This window comes from Trachypithecus francoisi, unplaced genomic scaffold (genome assembly GCF_009764315.1).
Source record: "Trachypithecus francoisi isolate TF-2019V2 unplaced genomic scaffold, Tfra_2.0 Lachesis_group11, whole genome shotgun sequence".
In the NCBI taxonomy this organism is placed as follows: Eukaryota; Metazoa; Chordata; class Mammalia; order Primates; family Cercopithecidae; genus Trachypithecus; species Trachypithecus francoisi.
Genome location: NW_022681456.1, coordinates 21,490,545 through 21,512,096, shown reverse-complemented (window position 1 = coordinate 21,512,096; position 21,552 = coordinate 21,490,545). Strand labels below are relative to the sequence as shown.

At 45.4% G+C, this 21,552-nt stretch overlaps 1 protein-coding gene across 4 annotated transcripts in view; it reads right to left on the bottom strand.

Moving 5' to 3' along the window:
* Positions 1-21,552, bottom strand: part of BRAP (BRCA1 associated protein) — a 46,469-nt gene that overhangs the window by 10,065 nt on the left and 14,852 nt on the right. For 3 of the 4 annotated variants that reach the window (XM_033220572.1, XM_033220575.1, XM_033220574.1), the window contains 5 exons: positions 15,916-16,064; positions 10,178-10,253; positions 8,786-8,924; positions 8,317-8,426; positions 3,936-4,025 (listed from right to left, as the gene is read on the bottom strand). In XM_033220572.1, coding sequence (XP_033076463.1) covers positions 3,936-4,025; positions 8,317-8,426; positions 8,786-8,924; positions 10,178-10,253; positions 15,916-16,064 — 564 coding nt within the window. The remainder of the gene's footprint in view (positions 1-3,935; positions 4,026-8,316; positions 8,427-8,785; positions 8,925-10,177; positions 10,254-15,915; positions 16,065-21,552) is intronic. The other variant, XM_033220573.1, reaches the window with a different exon arrangement.

Genomic DNA, 21,552 nt, shown 5'->3' with positions numbered 1-21,552 from the left:
GGCAGAGGTTGCAGTGAGCTGAGATCTGGCCACTGCACTCCAGCCTGGGTGACAGAGCAAGACTCCATCTCAAAAAAAAAAAAAAAAAAGAAATTTTCTCCTAAACTAACTCCTGTCAGTTAAAGGAAGTTGAAAAGGACAGAAATTACTATCATAAGGAACCAAACTGTACATGTCTTGGACAGTAAAGATACTTAAGCTAAACACATTTAAATCAAGATGAAAATATAAAGGTAACCCTAAAAAGATTTTTTTGTTGTGTGTTTTGTTTTTTTTTTCTTGAGATGGAGTCTCGCTCTGTCGCCCAGGCTAGAGTGCAGTGGTGCAATCTCAGCTTACTGCAAACTCCGCCTCCTGGGTTCACACCATTCTCCTGCCTCAGCCTCCCAAGTAGCTGGGACTATGGGCACCTGCAACCACACCCGGCTAATTTTTTGTATTTTTGGTAGAGACGGGGTTTCACCACGTTAGCCAGGATGGTCTTGATCTCCTGACCTTGTGATCTGCCTGCCTTGGCCTCCCAAAGTGCTAGGATTACAGACATGAGCCACTGCGCCTGGCCAAAAAGGTTTTTAATATTGTTACAGACAAATATTAACTATTTAAATTAGTGCTTTTTAAAACATTTCTGGTCCAGTGCCATGGCTCACGCCTGTAATCCAGCACTTTGGGAGGGCCATGGCAGAAGGTTTGTTTGAGCCCAGGAGTTGGAGATCAACCTGGGCAACATAATAAGCGCTCCCCATCTCTCTCTTTTTTTTTTCTTTTCTTTGAGATGGAGTCTCACCCTGTTGCCCAGGGTGGAATGCAGTAGCGCAATCTCAGCTCACTGCAATTTCCACCTCCCTGTTCAAGTGATTCTCTTGCCTCAGTCTCCCAAGTAGCTGGGACTACAAGCACGTGCCACCACTCCTGGCTAATTTTTTTGTATTTGTAGTAGAGATGGGATTTCACCGTGTTAGCCAGGATGGTCTTGATCTCTTGACCTTGTGATCTGCCCGCCTCGGCCTCCCAAAGTGCTGGGAATTAGAGGCGTGGTGAGCCACCACGCCCAGTCGACCCCCTAATCTGAACAAAATTTTTTAAAAAATCAGCCAGGCACAGTGGCACCCTCCTGTGGTCCCAGCTACTAGGGAGACTGAGGTGGGAGGATCGCTTGAGCGTGAGAGGATGAGCCTGAGGCTGCAGTGAGCTGTAATGGTGCCACTACATTCCAGCCTGGGCAACAGAGTGAGATCTCATCTCAAAAAACAAATGAAAACTTCTGACCATTAGCCCACAGTAAGAAACATCCATGCCACACACAAATCTGAAACGAGTTTCACAAAACAATATTAATTGTCGCCTGGGCGCAGTGGCTCATGCCTGTAATCCCAGCACTTAGGGAGGCTGAGACGGGCGGATCACGAGGTCAAGAGATCGTGACCATCCTGGCTAACACGGTGAAACCCCGTCCTACTAAAAATACAAAAAATTAGCCGGGCGTGGTGGTGGGTGCCTGTAGTCCCAGCTACTCGGGTGGCTGAGGCAGGAGAACGGCATGAACCTGGGAGGTAGAGTTTGCAGCAAGCCGAGATGGCGCCACTGCACTCCAGCCTGGAAGACAGAGCAAAACTCCATCTCAGAAAAAAAAAAATGTTAATTGTAATACACCCTAATATTTACATCTACACTATTTTATCTAATAAAAATGCTAGTTGTGGTCCACCAAACTCATTTTACAATCCACAGCTGGCAAAATACTGATTAAAATGAAGCTAGACATCCACAAGAAAAGATGTACTTTTAGAGGAGTTCATCTTACGACTACCTCTGCCTACCACGTGTTCTTCATACGTGGCCATGAAAACTAAGAACCTTTGAGTGTCTGTGAGCTTCGTCATCTAGAATAGGCTCTGCTCACATGCTACTATAACGGCACTACCTAAGGCACTGGGGGAAAGAAACAGTGTTTATAACTGAAGCCTACAATGAATTTCAACCTTGATCCACACCCCTCCTTCACATCAACAGGAGGCCCACAAACAAGAATCTTTGTCAGTGAGTTACTGGTTCTCCCTGAACATATTCTACTGCTGGGGGTGCTAACGGACAAGAGACTGGCCAAAAGAAGGACGGTGGTGGAACAAAAGTCTTGCATCATCAATTAACTTATGGCTAAATGACATTTGTTACCAGAAAACAAAAGCATCCTTTTAAGCACCCCAAGCATTTTATTTAGAGCTGCTCTGGCTTCCATTTCACCCTGACCTAAAAGCAAACGTGAGTTTCAGTGTTTCGTTTCCCTGCCCCTTGACTTGCTTTTCATTGGCATGTTTTAGGGAATGAAGTTAACCCTAAAGAATCCTACAGGGCAGAGAGAATCCTGAGCTTAGCTCTCAAGCATCTGGATGAGATAGTCATGCTGGTATATCCCATGGAAAAACTCATGAGTGCAGCTGCAGCAGAGTTGCTAATGCACTTCCCATGAGCCATGACTTCATAGTATGCGGCAGTGACCCGTGCTCTGCCTCCATCAAGAGCATTGGGAGGCGGTCCTCCCTGCACATACTCTAATCAAGCTCTATTCAGAACTAGTAAAGTCAAGTGACCTTGAGTGCCTCCGGAAGGGCACTTGTGTTGATTAGAAGGCTCTTGTAAGAATTTCATCAATAACTTTTAACTGCAAATCATTTTAAAACTGATTTTTTTTTTTTTTTTTTGAGACGGAGTCTCAGTCTGTTGCCCAGGCTGGAATGCAGTGGTGTAATCTTGGCTCACTGCAACCTCTGCCTCTTGGGCTCAAGCAATTCTCTTGCCTTAGCCTCCCGAGTAGCTGGGATTACAGGCGCCTGCCACCACACCCGACCAATTTCTGTATTTTTAGTAGAGATTGGGTTTCGCCATGTTGGCCAGGCTGGCCTCGAACTCCTGACCTCAAGTGATCTGCCTGTCTCGGACTCCCAAAGTGCTGGGATTACAGGTGTGAGCCACTATACCTGGCCTAAAGCTGACGTTAAGCATTAATTTTTACAAACCCTGATTTTGCCCACTTATGGCATATCCAGAAACTGGGGCCCATGGCCCTGCCTGCTAAGCTCCAGGATATTCCTAGCCACCTCAGAGGTGGGCCCCAAGCCCAGCTCTGTACTGCCTATCTGAAGGTCCAAGTATAGGTGGGGACTCACAAAGTTACTAAAGTAATTGAGAAATGTTACAAGATTTTATTTCACACTAAGGTAATCACTGAATTACAGACACTGTCCCTAGGTCCAAAGAAAGGTTCCTAGAGCCATAATTATACACAATTATACAAAGGTGCTTACTAGTTTTCAGACTACCTTCTTTGGAAGTCACAGGGTTCCTTGCACATACTGGAGACAGAGCTCTGGGCCTTCCATCTGAGTTTCCACCAAAATCATACCACGTTTAATTTTGCTAAAGTAGTGAATGGCATCTTTTTTAAAGGACTATTCCATTAAAATTTGAAAACTGCTGCCCTAGACCTTCAGGGTGAATAATGAAGTGCCAATATCTCTGCCCAATTTTATTTCCTTCCATTTAAAAGGGCTCTGCGCCATTTCACTGCCTTAGAAGTTCATGTTTAGCTCCCAAAGGCAGCGGTTCCCAAGTGCCTGACTCAAATGAAAAACCCTTATGTAGATACTTCTATCTTTTTAGCAGAACTTCACAAGGCACTAGAAAACCAGATTGAGGTTTTAAAAAAATAAATAAAAAAAAAAAAGCAAAGAAAACCCCCTAAGACCCCAAAATATCAAAACAGTCAAGCCTTTAAATCCAAAGTTTCTTTTTAGTGGCAAAAGTTTTCCACCTGTCACCAGCCTGAGAAGGGAAGATGGTAAGATTCTTCTTTCCCTGTCCTCTGCCTTCCACAATCCCCATCAGAGTGCCCTGCCATGTGGCATTTCAGCAGTCACCAAACCAAACAGACTTACTTCCTCTGCTGTGTCCTTCTCTATCCGAACTATCTTGTTTTCCCAGTAGATTCGCTGAGATTCCAGCTGACTTGTTAGTAAATATGAATACTAGAAACATAGAGAATAAAGACCAAAATGTAAGTCACTGTTGTCAATCTCTGAAATCCAATTTAAAAATCTGATCTTTAATGATCCACAGAAAACTAAAACTAACCAACAGAATGTATATTTACACCCTGGTTCCACTCTACTCAATATATACTGGACCAGGGGACAGAAATGACATTATGCTTCTGTCCTCCTGCGGTTTACAATCTAGTCAGAATAAATGTACTTTAAAAAAAAATTATTCTGGTCAAGCTGACTTTACCAAGAACCACAGTGGTTTTAAATCTATGTATAACTCAAACTTACCTGTCTCCCTGCCCCCATGAAGCAGTCCTGTCCCATCCTGTCCCACCCAGCACTTGAGTCAGGTGCCCCTTTTCAGCTCCCTTAGCACTGTGCCTATCAGTAACAGCACTCAGGACAGCAACACTTTATCACCAATTTACCTGCCTGTCTCCCTGACTGGACTGTGAACTCTTTGAAAGTGAGGGTTATATCTCTACTGCTGTATCTCCAATGCCTGGCACACGGTGGACGTCAAGAACTGTTTGCTGCGTGACTGCATGAATGAATGAACAGTGCTGTGTAACCACAGGGAAGGGACAGATGGCATATGACAGTAAGATCTGAGAGAAGGCGAGATTTGAGAGGGCACTGACAGATAGGAGGAGAACAGATAAAGACAGAAATCCGAGTCCAGAGAACTACTTGGCCAAGACAGAACTGTGGATATTAGAATCTCTTCAGAAATGAAAGAGTAACACTAATAAGGCTGGTGTGCCAGGTTAGGAGACATGATGCCAGCGGAAGGCTTTGGGGTATTATAATATTGACAAATATGGGCAACGGGGAACCCAAGGCCAAGGAGTGGCAAGGTCACATCTCCATTTTGGAAAAACCATTCTAGAAGAATAGAAGAGATATAAACATGTGTGCAGGCTACAGAGAGGGCAAGAAGAATGTCTATGCTACTGAACCCTAAGCTCCACAAGAGCAGGGAGTTTGTTCAATGCTGCATTTGCAGCACTAGCACCAGTAGGTGACAGCAAATATTTTTCTTTTTTTTTTTTTTGTTTAAACCTGGGTCTCACTCTGTTGCCCAGGTTGGAATGCAGTGGTGCAATCATGGCTCACTGCAACCTCAACCTCTTGGGCTCAAGGGATTCTCCTGCCTCAGCCTCCTGAGTAGCTGGGACTACAGGTGCATGCCACCACACCTGGCTAATTTGTTTTTAAATTTTATTTTTAGTAGAGACAAGGTCTTGTTATGTTGCCGAGGCTGGTTTTGAACTCCTGAACTCAAGCAATCAAGCCTTGGCCTCCTGAAGTGGTGGGATTACAGGCATAAGCCATCACGCCTGGCCAATAAATATTTCTTTCTTTTGGAGACGGAGTTTCACTCTTGTCACCCCAGGCTGGAGTGCAATGATGCCATCTCGGCTCACTGCAACCTCCGCTTCCCAGGTTCAAGCAATTCTCCTGCCTCAGCCTCCCAAGTATCTGGAATTATAGTCGCCCACCACCACACCCAACTAATTTTTGTATTTTTAGTAGAAGTGTCGTTTCACCATGTTGGCCAGGCTGGTCTCAAACTCCTGACCTCAGGTGATCCACCCACCTCGGCCTCCCAAAGTGCTGGGATTACAGGCGTGAGCCACTGTGCCCTGCCAGTATTTCTTGTATGAACAGAATGCATGTACAAACTTAATGTGGAGGATTTACTTATTCTAAATACTTAAAAGTATTTGATTTTTTTTATTAATACAATAACTTATTAAAGATAATAATATAAGCCTCATTTTAGGCCATTTTACTGACTATTAGACTTTTAAAAGTCTTGAAATAAGCAAGTTTTCTTTTTTTTGGTTGAGACGGGGTCTCACTCTGTCGCCTAAGTTGGAGTGCAGTGGCCGGATCTCAGCTCACTGCAAGCTCCGCCTCCCGGGTTTATGCCATTCTCCTGCCTCAGCCTCCCAAGTAGCTGGGACTACAGGCGCCCACCACCTCGCCCAGCTAGTTTTTTTATGTTTTTAGTAGAGACGGGGTTTCACTGTGTTAGCCAGGATGGTCTTGATCTCCTGACCTCGTGATCCGCCCGTCTTGGCCTCCCAAAGTGCTAGGATTACAGGGTTGAGCCACCGTGCCCGGCCAAAATAAGCAAGTTTTCAAACGTCCATTTCCTCCTAAGGTTAAGGTATGTTTCTAAAACAACCTTTTTCAAAATTTATATAAAACATGACTCGTGGCCAGGTATGGTGGCTCATGCCTGTAATCCCAGCACTTTGGGAGGCCGAGGCAGGCAGACCACGAGGTCAGGAGATTGAGACCATCCTGGTTAACATGGTGAAACCCTGTCTATACTAAAAATACAAAAAAATTAGCTGGGTGTGGTGGCACGTGCCTGTAGTCCCAGCTACTCGGGAGGTTGAGGCAGGAGAATTGCTTGAACCTGGGAGGCAGAGGTTGCAGTGAGCCGAGACTGCACCACTATACTCTACCCTGTAGCTACAGGAAGACAATCTCAACACTGAACTTGAGACAACTACAGATATCACAATGAAGGACGAAAGTAATAAGGCACTAATAGTGAAACTTAGACTTTTTTTTTTTTTTGGAGACGGAGTCTCGCTCTGTTGCCCAGGCTGGAGTGCAGTGGCCGGATCTCAGCTCACTGCAAGCTCCGCCTCCCGGTTCATGCCATTCTCCTGCCTCAGCCTCCCGAATAGCTGGGACTACAGGCGCCCACCACCACGCCTAGCTAATTTTTTTTGTATTTTTTAGTAGAGATGGGGTTTCACCGCGTTAGCCAGGATGGTCTCGATCGCCTGACCTTGTGATCCGCCCATCTTGGCCTCCCAAAGTGCTGGGATTACAGGCTTGAGCCACCGCGCCCAGCCTCTTTTTTGTTTTTTTGAGACAGGGTCTTGCTCTGTCACCCAGGCTAGAATGCAATGGCACAATCTCAGCCCACTGCAACCCCTGCTTCCCGGGTTTAAGAAATTCTGGGCCGGGCGCGGTGGCTCAAGCCTGTAATCCCAGCACTTTGGGAGGCCGAGACGGGCGGATCACGAGGTCAGGAGATCGAGACCATCCTGGCTAACATGGTGAAACCCCGTCTCTACTAAAAATACAAAAAACTAGCCAGGCGAGGTGGCAGGCGCCTGTAGTCCCAGCTACTCGGGAGGCTGAGGCAGGAGAATGGCGTGAACCCGGGAGGCAGAGCTTGCAGTGAGCCGAGATTGCGCCACTGCACTCCAGTCTGGGCGACAGAGCGAGACTCTGCCTCAAAAAAAAAAAAAAAAAAAAAAAGAAATTCTGGTGCCTCAGCCTCCCAAGTAGCTGAGATTATAGCCACGAGCCACCACGCCCAGCTAATTTTAGTAGGGACAGGGTTTCACCATGTTGGCCAGGCTGGTCTCGAACTCCTAACCTCAGGTGATTCACCTGCCTCAGCCTCCCAAAGTGCCGGGATTACAGGCGTGAGCCACTGTGCCCAGCTGAAATTTAGACTTTCAAAGAAGAAAAACAGAATAAAAATATTTTAATAACACTTCACAGCAATGATCGAACATTTTTTTTTTTTTTTTTTTTTTTTTGAGACGGAGTCTGGCTCTGTCACCCAGGCTGGAGTGCAGTGGCCGGATCTCAGCTCACTGCAAGCTCCGCCTCCTGGGTTTACGCCATTCTCCTGCCTCAGCCTCCTGAGTAGCTGGGACTACAGGCGCCCGCCACCTCGCCCGGCTAGTTTTTTGTATTTTTTAGTAGAGATGGGGTTTCACCGTGTTCGCCAGGATGGTCTCGATCTCCTGACCTCGTGATCCGCCCATCTCGGCCTCCCAAAGTGCTGGGATTACAGGCTTGAGCCACCGCGCCCGGCTTTTTTTTTTTTTTTTTAGACAGAGTTTCGCTCTTGTTGCCCAAGCTGGAGTGCAATGGCGTGATCTCGGCTCACTGCAACCTCTGCTTCCCAGGTTCAAGCGATTCTCCTGCCTCAGCATCTCAAGTAGCTGGGATTACAGGTGTGTGCCACCATGCCCAGCTAATTTTTTGCATTTTTAGTAGAAACGGGGTTTCACCACGTTAGCCAGACTGCTCTTGAACTCCTGACCTCAGGTGATCCACCTGCCTCAGCCTCCCAAAGTGTTGGGATTATAGGCATAAGCCACCGCGCCCAGCTATGACCAAACTTTTTAACAAAAATGTACATCCAGGTAAATGACAAATATTTCAAATTAGAATAGTAAACAGCAGTAGAAACAGATATTGAGTGATAACTCATTCAGTCTCTTACCTCTAATTGTAAGGCATCTATTTTCTCTTCCTGGCAAGTATCCCCCTCACATTCATACTGTACTATTTTTCCATCTGTTTTACTTGCAACCAGTCGATGAACATAGTTATCTAAAGAAAGAGTCAACAAAAGTGTGTTTCTTTAGAATGAAAAGGGTCTTTTTTACCTCTGACAAAATTTTTGTTTTTTTCAGATCGAATTTAAATGTTTTATAACATTTCTTTAAAAGTGTCAAATCATTTGAATTTTAGAGGGAGGGAGAAAGGAAGAATGGAAGTATTAACTCCGTTTATAATGTGTATGATTCAAGCCATTCCTAGAAAAATAATGCCCTCAGGGAAACTGAGAATTTGGGTTTGCAACAGCTGTCAGAAGATGACATTTCAAGCTGGGAGGGAAAGTGAAGAGGTTGCAAAGGCAAAGTTTCCACACAGAATGAGTCCAAATTAGAAAAGAGAGTGGTGTTCACCTCCAGCATAGTCCCAGACTCGATGGTTGGTAAGCTGCATGGCATACGTGTGCTGTGTTTCCTCAAAGTGCTTATAAGCATGTCGACTGACATACCGTCCACATCCTATGTGGCCGCATATTAAACAAATCCAAAGATTCTGCCGGAAGAGGTAAGATCTTAATTAGTTAAATAAAAATAAGTGATCTGGCCGGGCGCGATAGCTCAGACCTGTAATCCCAGCACTTTGGGAGGCCAAGGCAGGTGGATCACCTGAGGTCAGGAGTTGAGACCAGCCTGGCCAACATGGTGAAACCTCCATCTCTACTAAAAATACAAATATTAGCTGGGTGTGGTGGCAGGTGCTTGTAATCCCAGCTACTCAGGAGGCTGAGGCAAGAGAATCGCTTGAACCCAGGAGGTGAAGCTTGCAGTGACCCGAAAGCATGCCACTGCACTCCAGCCTGGGCGGTAAGAACAAGACTCCATCTTAAAATAAACAAACAAACAAACAAACAATCAATCCAGCTCAGAGTGGGAAGGGGCCTGAGGCACAAGAAGACAGAATTGCTGGTTGGGTACAGTGGCTCACACGTGTAATCCCAGCATTTTGGGAGGCTGAGGCAGGAGTATCGCTTGAGCCTAGGAGTTTAAGACCAGCTTGAGAAACACAGCAAGACCCCAACTCCACCAAAACACAACAAAACTAAACAAAAACACTAGGCCATGGTGGCACGCACCTGTGGTCCCAGCTGCTTGGGAAGCTGAGATGGAGGAAGGCTTGAGCCCAGGTATTTGAGGTTACAGTGAACTATGATTATGCCACTGCACTCCAGCCTGGGTAACAGAATGACACCCTGTCTCAAAAAAAAAAAAAAAAAAAAAAAAAAAAAAAAAAAGAGAAAGAAAAAACTATTCCTACAGGAGCCTGATTAAATGTATGTTGAAAACCAACAATCAAGGATGCTTTTTTATGGGTCATTTTTTTGCTGATTTCTAAGAAGCACTTATGTGAACAGCAAGAAAAAAATTCACAATTCATCAGTAAAAGCCTAATCCTTTCAAAAGTGCAAAGAAAAAAGGAATAAATTTAGCTCAGGAGTAACAGAATTTGTGTATTCATATGTCTTGCCCGACCCTAGACAAAAAGAAAAAAAATCAGTCTCAAAAATTAGAAGAATTTAGGCTGGGTGCAGTGGCTCACACTTGCAATCCCAGCACTGTGGGTGGCTGAGGTGGGAGGACTGCTTAAGACCAGGAGTTCGAGACCAGCCTGGGCAACAGAGTAAGCCCTGTCTCTTAAAATATAAAAAATAAAAAATAAAAATAAAGAACTTAAGTCATACCAGGCAGAAGAAAACTCATGACAATTAAAGCTGCGTTCTTTGTTCTTTTCCATCACCCATTACTTACTTCCTGAACACCACACTCAAAACACTTATTTTCTTCTACTGGCTCGGGCGTTTGACAGTACCGGCAAACAGGACACCTATCCAGGACACCAAAAGATAATGGTGCAGGTTAAATATAAATGACAGCTGTTACAGAACCCAAAAGTCAAACACTGGATTTTATATCCTCCTCCTCTTATATGCTATTTTTATCATAACTAAGGATATCACTTAAAATATACAAAATAAAAATATACAAAATCTTGATAAAACAGAGAAGAACGGAGAGATTGGGATCTGCCTCATGTCCTTTTCTGCTCTTCTGTCTAAAGGTTAGATGATCAAAGAGCTAAGTATTTGCAGGTTACAATTAGGACTTCATTTCATGTCTGATTATTTATAATGGTTTTTTTTTTTTTTTGGAGACAGAGTCTTGCTCTGTTGCCTGGCCTGGAGTGCATGATCTCAGGTCACTGCAACCTCTGCCTCCCAGGTTCAAGCGATTCTGCTGCCTCAGCCTCCTGAGTAGCTAGGACTACAGGCGTGCGCCACCACACCCAGCTAATTTTTCTATTTTTAGTAGAGATGGGGTTTCACCATGTTGCCCAGGATGGTCTCAATCTCTTGACTTCATGATCCACTGGCCTCAGCCTCCCAAAGTGCCGGGATTACAGGTGTGAGCCACCGCTCCTGGCTTGTATTTTTTTTTTTTTGAGATGGAGTTTTGCTTTTGTTACCCAGGCTGGAGTGCAATGGCGTGGTATCGGCTCACTGCAACCTCTACCTCCTAGGTTCGAGCAATTCTCCTGCCTCAGCCTCCCGAGGAGCATGTGCCACCACACCAGCTAATTTTGTATTTTTAGTAGAGACGCGGTTTCTCCATGTTGGTCAGGCTGGTCTCGAACTCCCAACCTCAGGTGATCTGCCTGCTCGACTTCCCGAAGTGCTGGGATTACAGGCATGAGCCACCGTGCCTGGCCTGTAATGTATTTTTACTCCAAACAACCTGCCTTATCCCTATTTCCCAAAGATTTAAATCATTCAAAAAGTACCCTGTCTTCTCCAGGTTGCTCCTAAGAATTGGATTTAAAATCTATAGTAAAAAACAAAGTTTTTTTTTTTTTTGAGACACAGTCTTGCTCTGTCACCCAGGCTAGAGTGCAGTGGCGCAATCTCAGCTCACTGCAGCCTCTGCCACCCAGGTTCAAACGATTCTACTGCCTCAGCCTCCCAAGTAGCTGGGATTGTAGGCATGCACCCCCCTGGCCCAGCTAATTTTTGTATTTTTAGTGGGCATAAGGTTTCACCGTATTGTCCATGCTGGTCTTGAACTCCTGATTTGAAGTGATCCGCCCACTCGGCTTCCCAAAGTACTGGGATAACAGGCATGAGCCACCGCACCTGGCTCAACACAAGGTATTAATGTACTTATTGAAATGCACATGATATCTCACTGCACCATGAACATCATGTGGAAGATATCAGCACTCTATCAGGCATTCATGTCTCAATTTACTAAAAGCCAATAAAAACAAAGTTGAAAAAGTCCATTAACTGTTTTCTATTATACTCCACATAAAACAATGCTAAATACTAGTCATGAGTATTTTTGTCAGATGGGCAACTAGGACAGAAAGTGGGTTATAGCTGAAGCTGATTGAACTGGCACCAGGAAGAAACAATTTTCAAGATATAACTAGTGGCTGGGCTCGGTGGCTCACGCCTGTAACCTGAGCACTTTGGGAGGCCGAGGCAGGTGGATCACCTAAGGTCAGGAGTTTGAGACCAGCCTGACCAATATGGAGAAACTCTGTGGTGGCGAATGCCTGTAATCCTAGCTACTTGGGAGGCTAAGGCAGGAGAATCGCTTGAACCTGGGAGGTAGAGGTTGTGGTGAGCCGAGATTGTGCCATTGCACCCCAGCCTGGGCAAAAGAGTGAAACTCTGTCTAAAAAGAAAAAAAAAAGATATAACTAGTAACAGTTTGTTACCCAACTGAGTAAATAAAACCAAGAAAAGGGAATAAACAGGAAGAACACTAAGTGTGCGTCACAGATGACGCAGCTCTATCTGCATAAAAGAAAGGAAAGGATCTAGTCCACTTCTTCCTTCAGCATCAAAAGAGAAGGCAGAAGACAAACTCAAAGAAAGAAATGGTAGCCAGAAAGCAGAATGCAGTCTTATTAGAGATGGAAATTGGTTTTGTCTCATTCCTTCGGCCTGTGTGGTGGCTGTGAAGGTGGTTGAAAAAGAAAACAGGCCAGGTGCAGTGGCTCACATTTGTAATCCCAGAACTCTGGGAGGCCAGGGGGCCGAGGCAGGAAGATGGCATGAAGCCAAGTCTACCCTGGCCAATGTAGAGAAAGCCCTTCTAAAAAACAACAACAACAACAACAACAAAATTAGATTTCAGAACTGGTTCTGAAATCCAATTCTCTACACTGTGCCCAAATGATCAAAATGATCTTTCTGAAATGTAAATTTGATCTTGAAAAGAAAAAAAATTACAAAAATAAACTTATAAAGAATTAGCATTCTGGCCGGGCGCGGTGGCTCAAGCCTGTAATCCCAGCACTTTGGGAGGCCGAGATGGGCGGATCACGAGGTCAGCAGATCGAGACCATCCTGGCTAACATGGTGAAACCCCGTCTCTACTAAAAAATACAAAAAACTAGCTGGGCGACATGGCGGGCGCCTGTAGTCCCAGCTGCTTGGGAGGCTGAGGCAGGAGAATGGCGTAAACCCAGGAGGCGGAGCTTGCAGTGAGCTGAGACCCGGCCACTGCACTCCAGCCTGGGCGGCAGAGCGAGACTCCGTCTCAAAAAAAAAAAAAAAAAAAAAAAAAGAATTAGTATTCTATGATATACCACCTCATCTGTCTACTAAAAAATAATCAACAGTTTATCAGCCAGGCACAGTGGCTAATGCCTGTAATCCCAGCACTTTGGGAGGCTGAGGTGAGTGGATCACCTGAGGTCAGTAGGTCGAGACCAGCCTGGTCAACATGGCAAAACCCCATCTCCACTAAAAGTATAAAATTAGCCAGGTGTGGTGGTGTACGCCTGCAGTCCCAGTTACTCGGGAGGCTGAGGCATGACGACTGCTTGAATCCGGGAGGTGGAAGTTGCAGTGAGCCGAGATCGCGCTACTGCAGTCCAGCCTGGGTGACAGAGTGAGACTCTGTTTCAATAATAATAATAATAATAATATAATAATAATAATAATAATAATAAAGTTTATTAAATTCTTCCTGCCTTTCTCTGCAAAAAATAATTTTATCTTATTTTCCTGATGAGATCTTTGGGAGCTTTTCCCAGAATGGCCTTCTCTGACATCTCTCTGTATCAAAAAGACCAACACTGCCTCCTACTGCAGCCCTTCCTGAGTACTCCTGGTTAGGGATGCCATCACTCTCTCTTCCAATCTCCACCCTGAACCACATGCATTTATGTACAAGTATAAACTCTCTTAGACCCAACCACCCCAAAGAGGACCTGAATTTGCTTCCTCTGTCTCAGCATCTCTCACAGTTCTATGCTCATACCAAGGCTCAAACCTTACTAAATGAACTGCATGATTTTGAGGGCAAATGGCCTGTCTTACACCCCATATGACAGGTTGAATTTTAGTCCCAGTTCTGGCATTCTCTGGCCATGACACTTTTCGCTTGCAAATTCTTATCTCTGGGCCTCAGTGTCCTCCTCCTGTATAAACTCAAGTGGTTGGAAAAAATGGTCCCTGAGGAAACTTCCAACTTTAAAATGTTATGGTTCTAAAACAGTTAATTTATATCAAAAGGAATACTGGGGATGGGTATCGTGGCTCATGCCTATAATCCCAGCACTTTGTGAGGCCAAAGCAGGAACACTGCTTGAGCTCAGGAATTCAAGATGAGTCTAGACAACATAATGAGACCCCATCTCCACAAAACAAACAAACAAAAAAACAATTAGCTGGGTGTGATGGTGCACATCTGTAGTCCCAGTTACTTGGGAAGCTGAGGTGGGAGGATCACTTGAGCCCAGGAGTTTGAGGCAGCAGTGAGCTGTGATCACACCACTGCACTCCAACATGGGCAACAGAGCAAGACTCTGTCTCAAAAAAAAAAAAAAAGTAAAACTGGAATGGTGGGGAACAAAGAAGTGCCTAGAACTTAACTGGTATAGCAGATGGACTGAAGATACAGATAAACACTTTAAGGAATGCACATATCTCAGTATGGCTTTGTTCAAGGCAACTGGACAATTCCTTGAAAAACTCCCAAATGATACCCAAGAATTGACTGAGGACTCCATGGAATTGGAGCAAGACGCTTGTCCAGCTAAATAAGCAGGGCAGTGATAAGCTGCAAAAACCCAGTTTATTTATATGCTCCTTAGTGTCCACCAAGCTCCTCCTGTGTGCCACGTCCCCTACCAGGTATGAGAGGTACAGCAATGAGCAAGCCAGGCACAGCCCCTGCTCTGTGAAGCTGACATTCTTCTTCCAGCCACCAGGCCACTTGTGAGTAGACAAAGATTCCTGTAGACTTTCACCCCTCATCACTTCCGTGCTTGGGAACATGATCTTCCCCTTCCCCCACTGCCTTCTCTGGGTTCTGCTCTTTACCCGGCTTAACTCCTAATTATCCTCCTGGAGATGCCGCTTCTCAGGCGGTCCTGGCTTCATTAGGGCCCCAGTTCTCAGTCCCAATGCTGCACACTGCTCTTCTGTAACACTGGTTATGGCTGTGATTTATTTACTTGTGTGATTTCATTCTGGGTTCCCCCCTGTGCTGGGAAATCCAGAAGGCCAGCATCTGATACACCTTTCTGGTTAAGTCCCACAGTGCAGTCTGTAAAGGGAGCAACCACCCTGGATTTAGGGGGTAAAACAAAGGTACAGGCCTCACCTGTTCTTTGTCTGTAGCAACATCACTTATGACTAAGACCTGGTATGTTGGGAATCAGGAGACTGTAGAGTAGATCTCATACTTAGTAACTGTTATTTCTACTGGCTGCCAAGCCATCAACAGCCCAGCAGAACTAAAATATTAGGCTGCTGTAGCCCAGCTGATAGAAGCCCAGAGTGAATGGCAGACACCAAGTGCAGCTGATACAAGAGATTCTAGATCTAGATTTCATTGCAGCATGAGAGCCTCAAACTAACCTTTGCTTTTTTTTTTTTTTTTTTCACTCTCTGGATCTTGGAAAGAAAGAACAACTCATGCTGCTTTGGGGAATTCCACAAGGGTTCAGAATCAGCATACAAAAAAAGGACTTGGTCTCAGAATGCTGATTCCCTGAACTGAGGATAGGGAAAGAGTTTTTAAAAAGGACCTCTTGAATAAAGTCAAATACTTGGAATGGTTCATTTCTGCTGATGGCTCTTTTTATTTTTATTTATTTTTATTTTTTATTTTTTTTGAGACGGAGTCTCGCTCTGTCGTCCAGTCTGGAGTGCAGTGGTGCGATCTCCACTCACTGCAAGCTCCGCCTCCGGGGTTCACATCATTCTCCTGCCTCAGCCTCCCGAGTAGCTGGGACTACACGCGCCTGCCGCCATGCCCGGCTAATTTTTTGCATTTTTAGTAGAGACGGGGTTTCACTGTGTTAGCTAGGATGGTCTCGATCTCCTGACCTCGTGATCCGCCCGCCTCAACCTCCCAAAGTGCTGGGATTACAGGCATGAGCCACCGCGCCCCGCCCCTGGTAGCTCTTTTTAATTCTGGGAAGGGTTACAATGAGCCTGTACAGAGTGGGGTTCGGCCCCTGTACTCACGTGGTGTCGTCCCAGCGCTGTAGACACTGGCTGTGGAAGCTGTGGTTACATAACGTTGTGAGGATGCCATTCACAGACTCGTCCATGCGCTCCAGACACACCGTGCACTTGGGGAGCTCAGTCAGGTCCATCACTGGGAGGCTGGCACCCTACAGGAAACACCTCACATAAACCTTACTCTTCATCTACCAGCAATACTTTATTTTTCCTTCTTTTTTTTTTTTTGAGACAGGGTCTCGCTCTGTCACCCACACTGGAGCCCAGTGGCGCAATCATGGCTCATTACAGCCTTGACCTCCCAGGCTCAAGTGATCTACCACCTCAGACTCCCCGGTAGCTGGGACTACAGGCATGAACCACTGTGCCAGGCCTTTCTTCTTTTAATACTAGTTTTCTGGTTGCTTTTTTGACTCCTGGCAGGATATCCTCAACATCATTGCTCTAAGCAAATAATTTTTTTTTTTTTTGAGATGGAGTCTGGCTCTGTCGCCCAGGCTGGAGTGCGGTGGCCGGATCTCAGCTCACTGCAAGCTCCGCCTCCCAGGTTTACGCCATTCTCCTGCCTCCGCCTCCCAAGTAGCTGGGACTACAGGCGCCCGCCTCGTCGCCCGGCTAGTTTTTTGTATTTTTTAGTAGAGACGGGGTTTCACCGTATTAGCCAGGATGGTCTCGATCTCCTGACCTCGTGATCTGCTCGTCTCGGCCTCCCAAAGTGCTGGGATTACAGGCTTGAGCCACCGCGCCCGGCCAGCAAATAATTTAAATTGGTAATATTTTCATTCATTTATTCCTTCATTCAAGAAACACGCAAGTACCTCCTATATTCCAGCACTGTGCCAAGTATTGGGAATACAGTGGTGAACAAAACAAAGATCTCTGCCCTCACAGAACTGACATTCCAGGAAGGGAGACTGCTGCCAAAACCTTAACATATAAATCTCAAATGTGACCAGACTCCTAGCTCAAGCTCTAAGTGTCTATGACTATAATAGAATACAAAGGAACAAAAGAATAGCTGGACCTGAAGGATTTTTCCATAGAGTAAGTTATAACTTAACACTTTCTACTCAGTGATAACAGCACCAACAACACTGATTTTTCTTTATTCCCTCATTTTACAGATAAAGATTGAGACCCTGCTATGCGCAGCAGACAGACACTGTTCTAGGTGTGGAACAGTGGTGAGCAAAAACAGATTCGTTAAGTCCAAAAAAAACAGTCAGTTCCTGTCCCCACAGAGCTTAGAGTCTAGTGGAAGGAGAGACAAAAATCAAATTAAAAAGCAAACAGTACAGAAAGCCACAACAGTGTGTGAATTACGGGGCATGACAGTCTAGATGGTCAGGAAAGGCATTCCTAAGACAGTGCTTGACTTGACGCTTCCAGCCAGAAGAGGAGAAGGAATTACTTAGGCAAAGGTCGGGGAGCACACACTTACGGACAGAGAAAAAGCATATTAACCTATAGTCCCTGAAGAGTAGATACTTATAGGAAATCTCTCAAGAAGCCACGTTAAGAAAGGAATCTCTAAAACTGAGGCCTCGTGCAGCATCCAGCACAAAGGATGCCCAATTTTATCACGTCAAATTTTTTTTGAGTTTGATAAATTTATTGGTATTTTAGTAAAGACATTCATCTCAGTTGTTTCTCTCTCCCAGCTTGACCTTAGGTTAATATTTCATTTGGGTCAAGAAAAGAGTATGTAGGAGAGGATGTTAACAAACAGGAAAATGGACAAAAATGGATAGTTTGCCTACATTAAAGTAAGTTAAATTCATGTATTTTGATAAATCATGTAAGAACTAAGAGTTCTATATACATTGTTTTACTTGGGGCTTATTCTAAACTTAAATGCTTGTGAACAAGTGTTAGGAATACACACAGCATGCTTCTCTGGAGTTATTACCAACTAAAAGAGCTCAGCGAGCAGTTACCACCAATAAAACAGTCTGAAGCTGCCTCCAAATATAATATTGTAGGAGTTTTCAAGGAAATTTTTATACTGTATGCTTCTTCTGTGACTATGCTTTTAAAAATGTGTTTAACTGTCACATTAAGAAAGATGCCAGGCAGGGTGGCTCACATCTGTAATTCCAGCATTTTGGGAGGCTGAGGCAGGTGGATCACAAGTTCAGGAGTTCAAGATCAGCCTGGCCAAGATGGTGAAACCCTGTCTCCACTAAAAATACAAAAAATTAGCAGGGTGTGGTCATGGGTGCCCTGTAATCCCAGTTACTTGGGAGGATGAGGCAGAAAATTGCTTGAATTTGGGAGGTGGAGGTTGCAGTGAGCTGAGATCGCGCCACTGCACCCCAGCCTGGGTGACAGAATGAAACTCCATCTCAAAAAAAAAAAGGCTCATATACAATAAAAAATACAAAAACAAACACCCTACGATACACAAATCTCACAAAGCGTATGTGGTGAGATTCCAAAAAATGTTTGAAGATGCGTTTTCTTTCCTTCTATTCCAGTATCTAGAATGCGCTTTTTGAGAGGCCATTTATTATTTTGTGTATACATTTAAAATAAATCATGTAATTTTACTAGTAAGAAAGCCGGATCAGCATGGTGGCTCACACTCATAATCCCAGCACTTTGGGGGCCAAGGCGGGCAGATCACCAGGTCAAGAGACCAGCTTGGCCAACGTGGTGAAACCCCGTCTCTACTAAGAATACAAAAATTAGCTGGGTGTGGTGGCATGTGCCTGTAATCCCAGCTACTCCGGAGGCTGAGGCAGGAGAATTGCTTGAACCTGGGAGGCATAGGCTGCAGAGAGCCGAGACTGCTCCACTGCACTCCAGCCTGGGTGACAGAGCAAGACTGTCTGGGTCGGGAAGGAAGCCAGTAGTTAAGTTCAATTTAAACTGGATTTCACAAGTTAGTAATTTAAATCCTTAGACAAAGTTAAAGAAAGTGTATCTTCTTGTTTTCCATCTTCATACAATGTTAAAATTTTTTTTTTGGGCCGGGCGCGGTGGCTCAAGCCTGTAATCCCAGCACTTTGGGAGGCCGAGACGGGCGGATCACGAGGTCAGGAGATCGAGACCATCCTGGCTAACACGGTGAAACCCCGTCTCTACTAAAAATACAAAATCTAGCCGGGCGAGGTGGCAGGCGCCTGTAGTCCCAGCTACTCGGGAGGCTGAGGCAGGAGAATGGTGTGAACCCGGGAGGCGGAGCTTGCAGTGAGCTGAGATCCGGCCACTGCACTCCAGTCCTGGTGACAGAGCGAGACTCCGCCTCAAAAAAAAAAAAAAAAAAAAAAAAATTTTTTTTTGGTGTTTATACTTTTAAATAAATAAAAACAGCCAAATGCTTAATATGTACATTTAATTTTTTGGTGGTGGTGGTTCGTATTTTAAAAGAAAAGCTTCCTTATGATTTGCCTCAAGTTCTGGTGGAAATGCTTACAGCAACTAGTTAATAAACAAAAAATAAGAGAAGCACATTCAAACTACTGATTTACTTTGGTAGCAAATGGTTTTTCTTTGAAGACTAATGAAGATACACAAGACCCACTAAGGTGAAGTGGGCTATTTCAAATATTCAACAGGTTACATTTTTTTTTTTTTTTTTTTTTGAGGCGGTGTCTCGCTCTGTCGCCCGGACTGGAGTGCAGTGGCCGGATCTCAGCTCACTGCAAGCTCCGCCTCCCGGGTTCACGCCATTCTCCTGCCTCAGCCTCCCGAGCAGCTGGGACTACAGGCGCCCGCCACCTCGCCCAGCTAGTTTTTTGTATTTTTAGTAGAGACGGGGTTTCACCGTGTTAGCCAGGATGGTCTCGATCTCCTGACCTCGTGATCCGCCCGTCTCGGCCTCCCAAAGTGCTGGGATTACAGGCTTGAGCCACCGCGCCCGGCCAACAGGTTACATTTTTTAAAATTCTTTATTATTTTTTTTTAATCTCAGTTCACTGCAAGCTCCGTATCCCGGGTTCATGCTATTCTCCTGCCCCAGACTCCCGAGTAGCTGGGACTACAGGTGCCCGCCACAATGCCTGGTTAATTTTTTGTACTTTTTTTTTTTTTGAGACAGAGTCTTGCTCTGTTACCCAGGCTGGAGTGCAGTGGTGCAATCTTGGCTCACTGCAAGCTCTGCCTCCTGGGTTCACACCATTCTCCTGCCTCAGCCTCCCAAGTAGCTGGGACTACAGGCGCCTACCACCACACTCAGTTAATTTTTTTTGTATTTTTAGTATAGACGGGGTTTCACCATGTTAGCCAGGATGGTCTCGATCTCCTGACCTCGTGATCTGCCCGCCTCGGCCTCCCAAAGTGCTGGGATTACAGGCATGAGCCACCGCGTCCGGCCAAAAAAGAAATTCTATTAAGAGCTAAACGTCTGTATCCGCTGATAGCAATGAATACCTACTTTATGATGACTTGAAACAAAACAAATGCCTATAAGGAAAAAAGCTGCATTGTAATTTTATCTAAATTTACTTTCAGTCAATAGTTCAGCAACATTTTCTTCCCAATACAATACTCTCTGTCTCCATAAGGCTGTTCCTGGGAGCCAGACAAATTTAGGTAATAAGCGAGTTAAGAGAATAACTGCTTGCAGTTTTAAACAGCCAATAACTTTTTGCTTCTCTCTTTTTTGAGACAGAGTTTCGCTCCTGTTGCCCAGGCTGGAGTGCAATGGCGTGATCTTGGCTCACCGCAACCTCTGCCTCCTGGGTTCAAGTGATTCTCCTGCCTCAGCTTTCTGAGTAGCTAGGATTACAGGCATGCGCCACCACGTCTGGCTAATTTTGTATTTTTGGTAGAGACGAGGTTTCTCCATGTTGGTCAGACAGGTCCTGAAATCCTGACCTCAGGTGATCTGCCCACTTTCGCCTCCCTAAGTGCTGGAATTACAGGTGTGAGCCTGTAATGGCTCACTATAGTCTGGACCTCCCCGACTCAGGGGATCTTCTTGCTTCAGCGGCCCGAGTAGGTGGGACCAAAGGTGCTCAGCATCACACCCAGCTAATTTTTGTATTTTTTGTAGAGACAGGGTTTCTTTTTCTTTTTTTTTTTGAGACGGAGTCTCGCTCTGTCGCCCAGGCTGGAGTGCAGTGGCCAGATCTCAGCTCACTGCAAGCTCCGCCTCCCGGGTTTACGCCATTCTCCTGCCTCAGCCTCCCGAGTAGCTGGGACTACAGGCGCCCGCCACCTCCCCCGGCTAGTTTTTTGTATATTTTAGTAGAGACAGGGTTTTACCGTGTTAGCCAGGATGGTCTTGATCTCCTGACCTCGTGATCTGCCCGTCTCGGCCTCCCAAAATGCTGGGATTACAGGCTTGAGCCACCGCGCCCGGCCTGAGACAGGGTTTCATCATGTTGCCCAGCCTGGTCTCAAACTCCTACGCTCAAGCGATCCATCACCTCGGCCTCCCAAAAAGCTGGGATTATAGCTATGAACCACCACGCCCGGCCAGGGTGATCTTGTCTCCACAAAAAAATTTAAAAAATTAGCCAGGCATGGTGGTACACGCTTGCAGTCCCAGCTACCGAGGAGGCTGAGGCTAGCAGATGCTTGAATCAGAGAGATCGAGGCTGCAGTGAGCCAAGATCATACCACTGTGTTCCAGCCTAGGTGACAGAGCGAGAACCTGTCTCAAAAATAAAAGGCAGAAACAAGAGTTAGGAA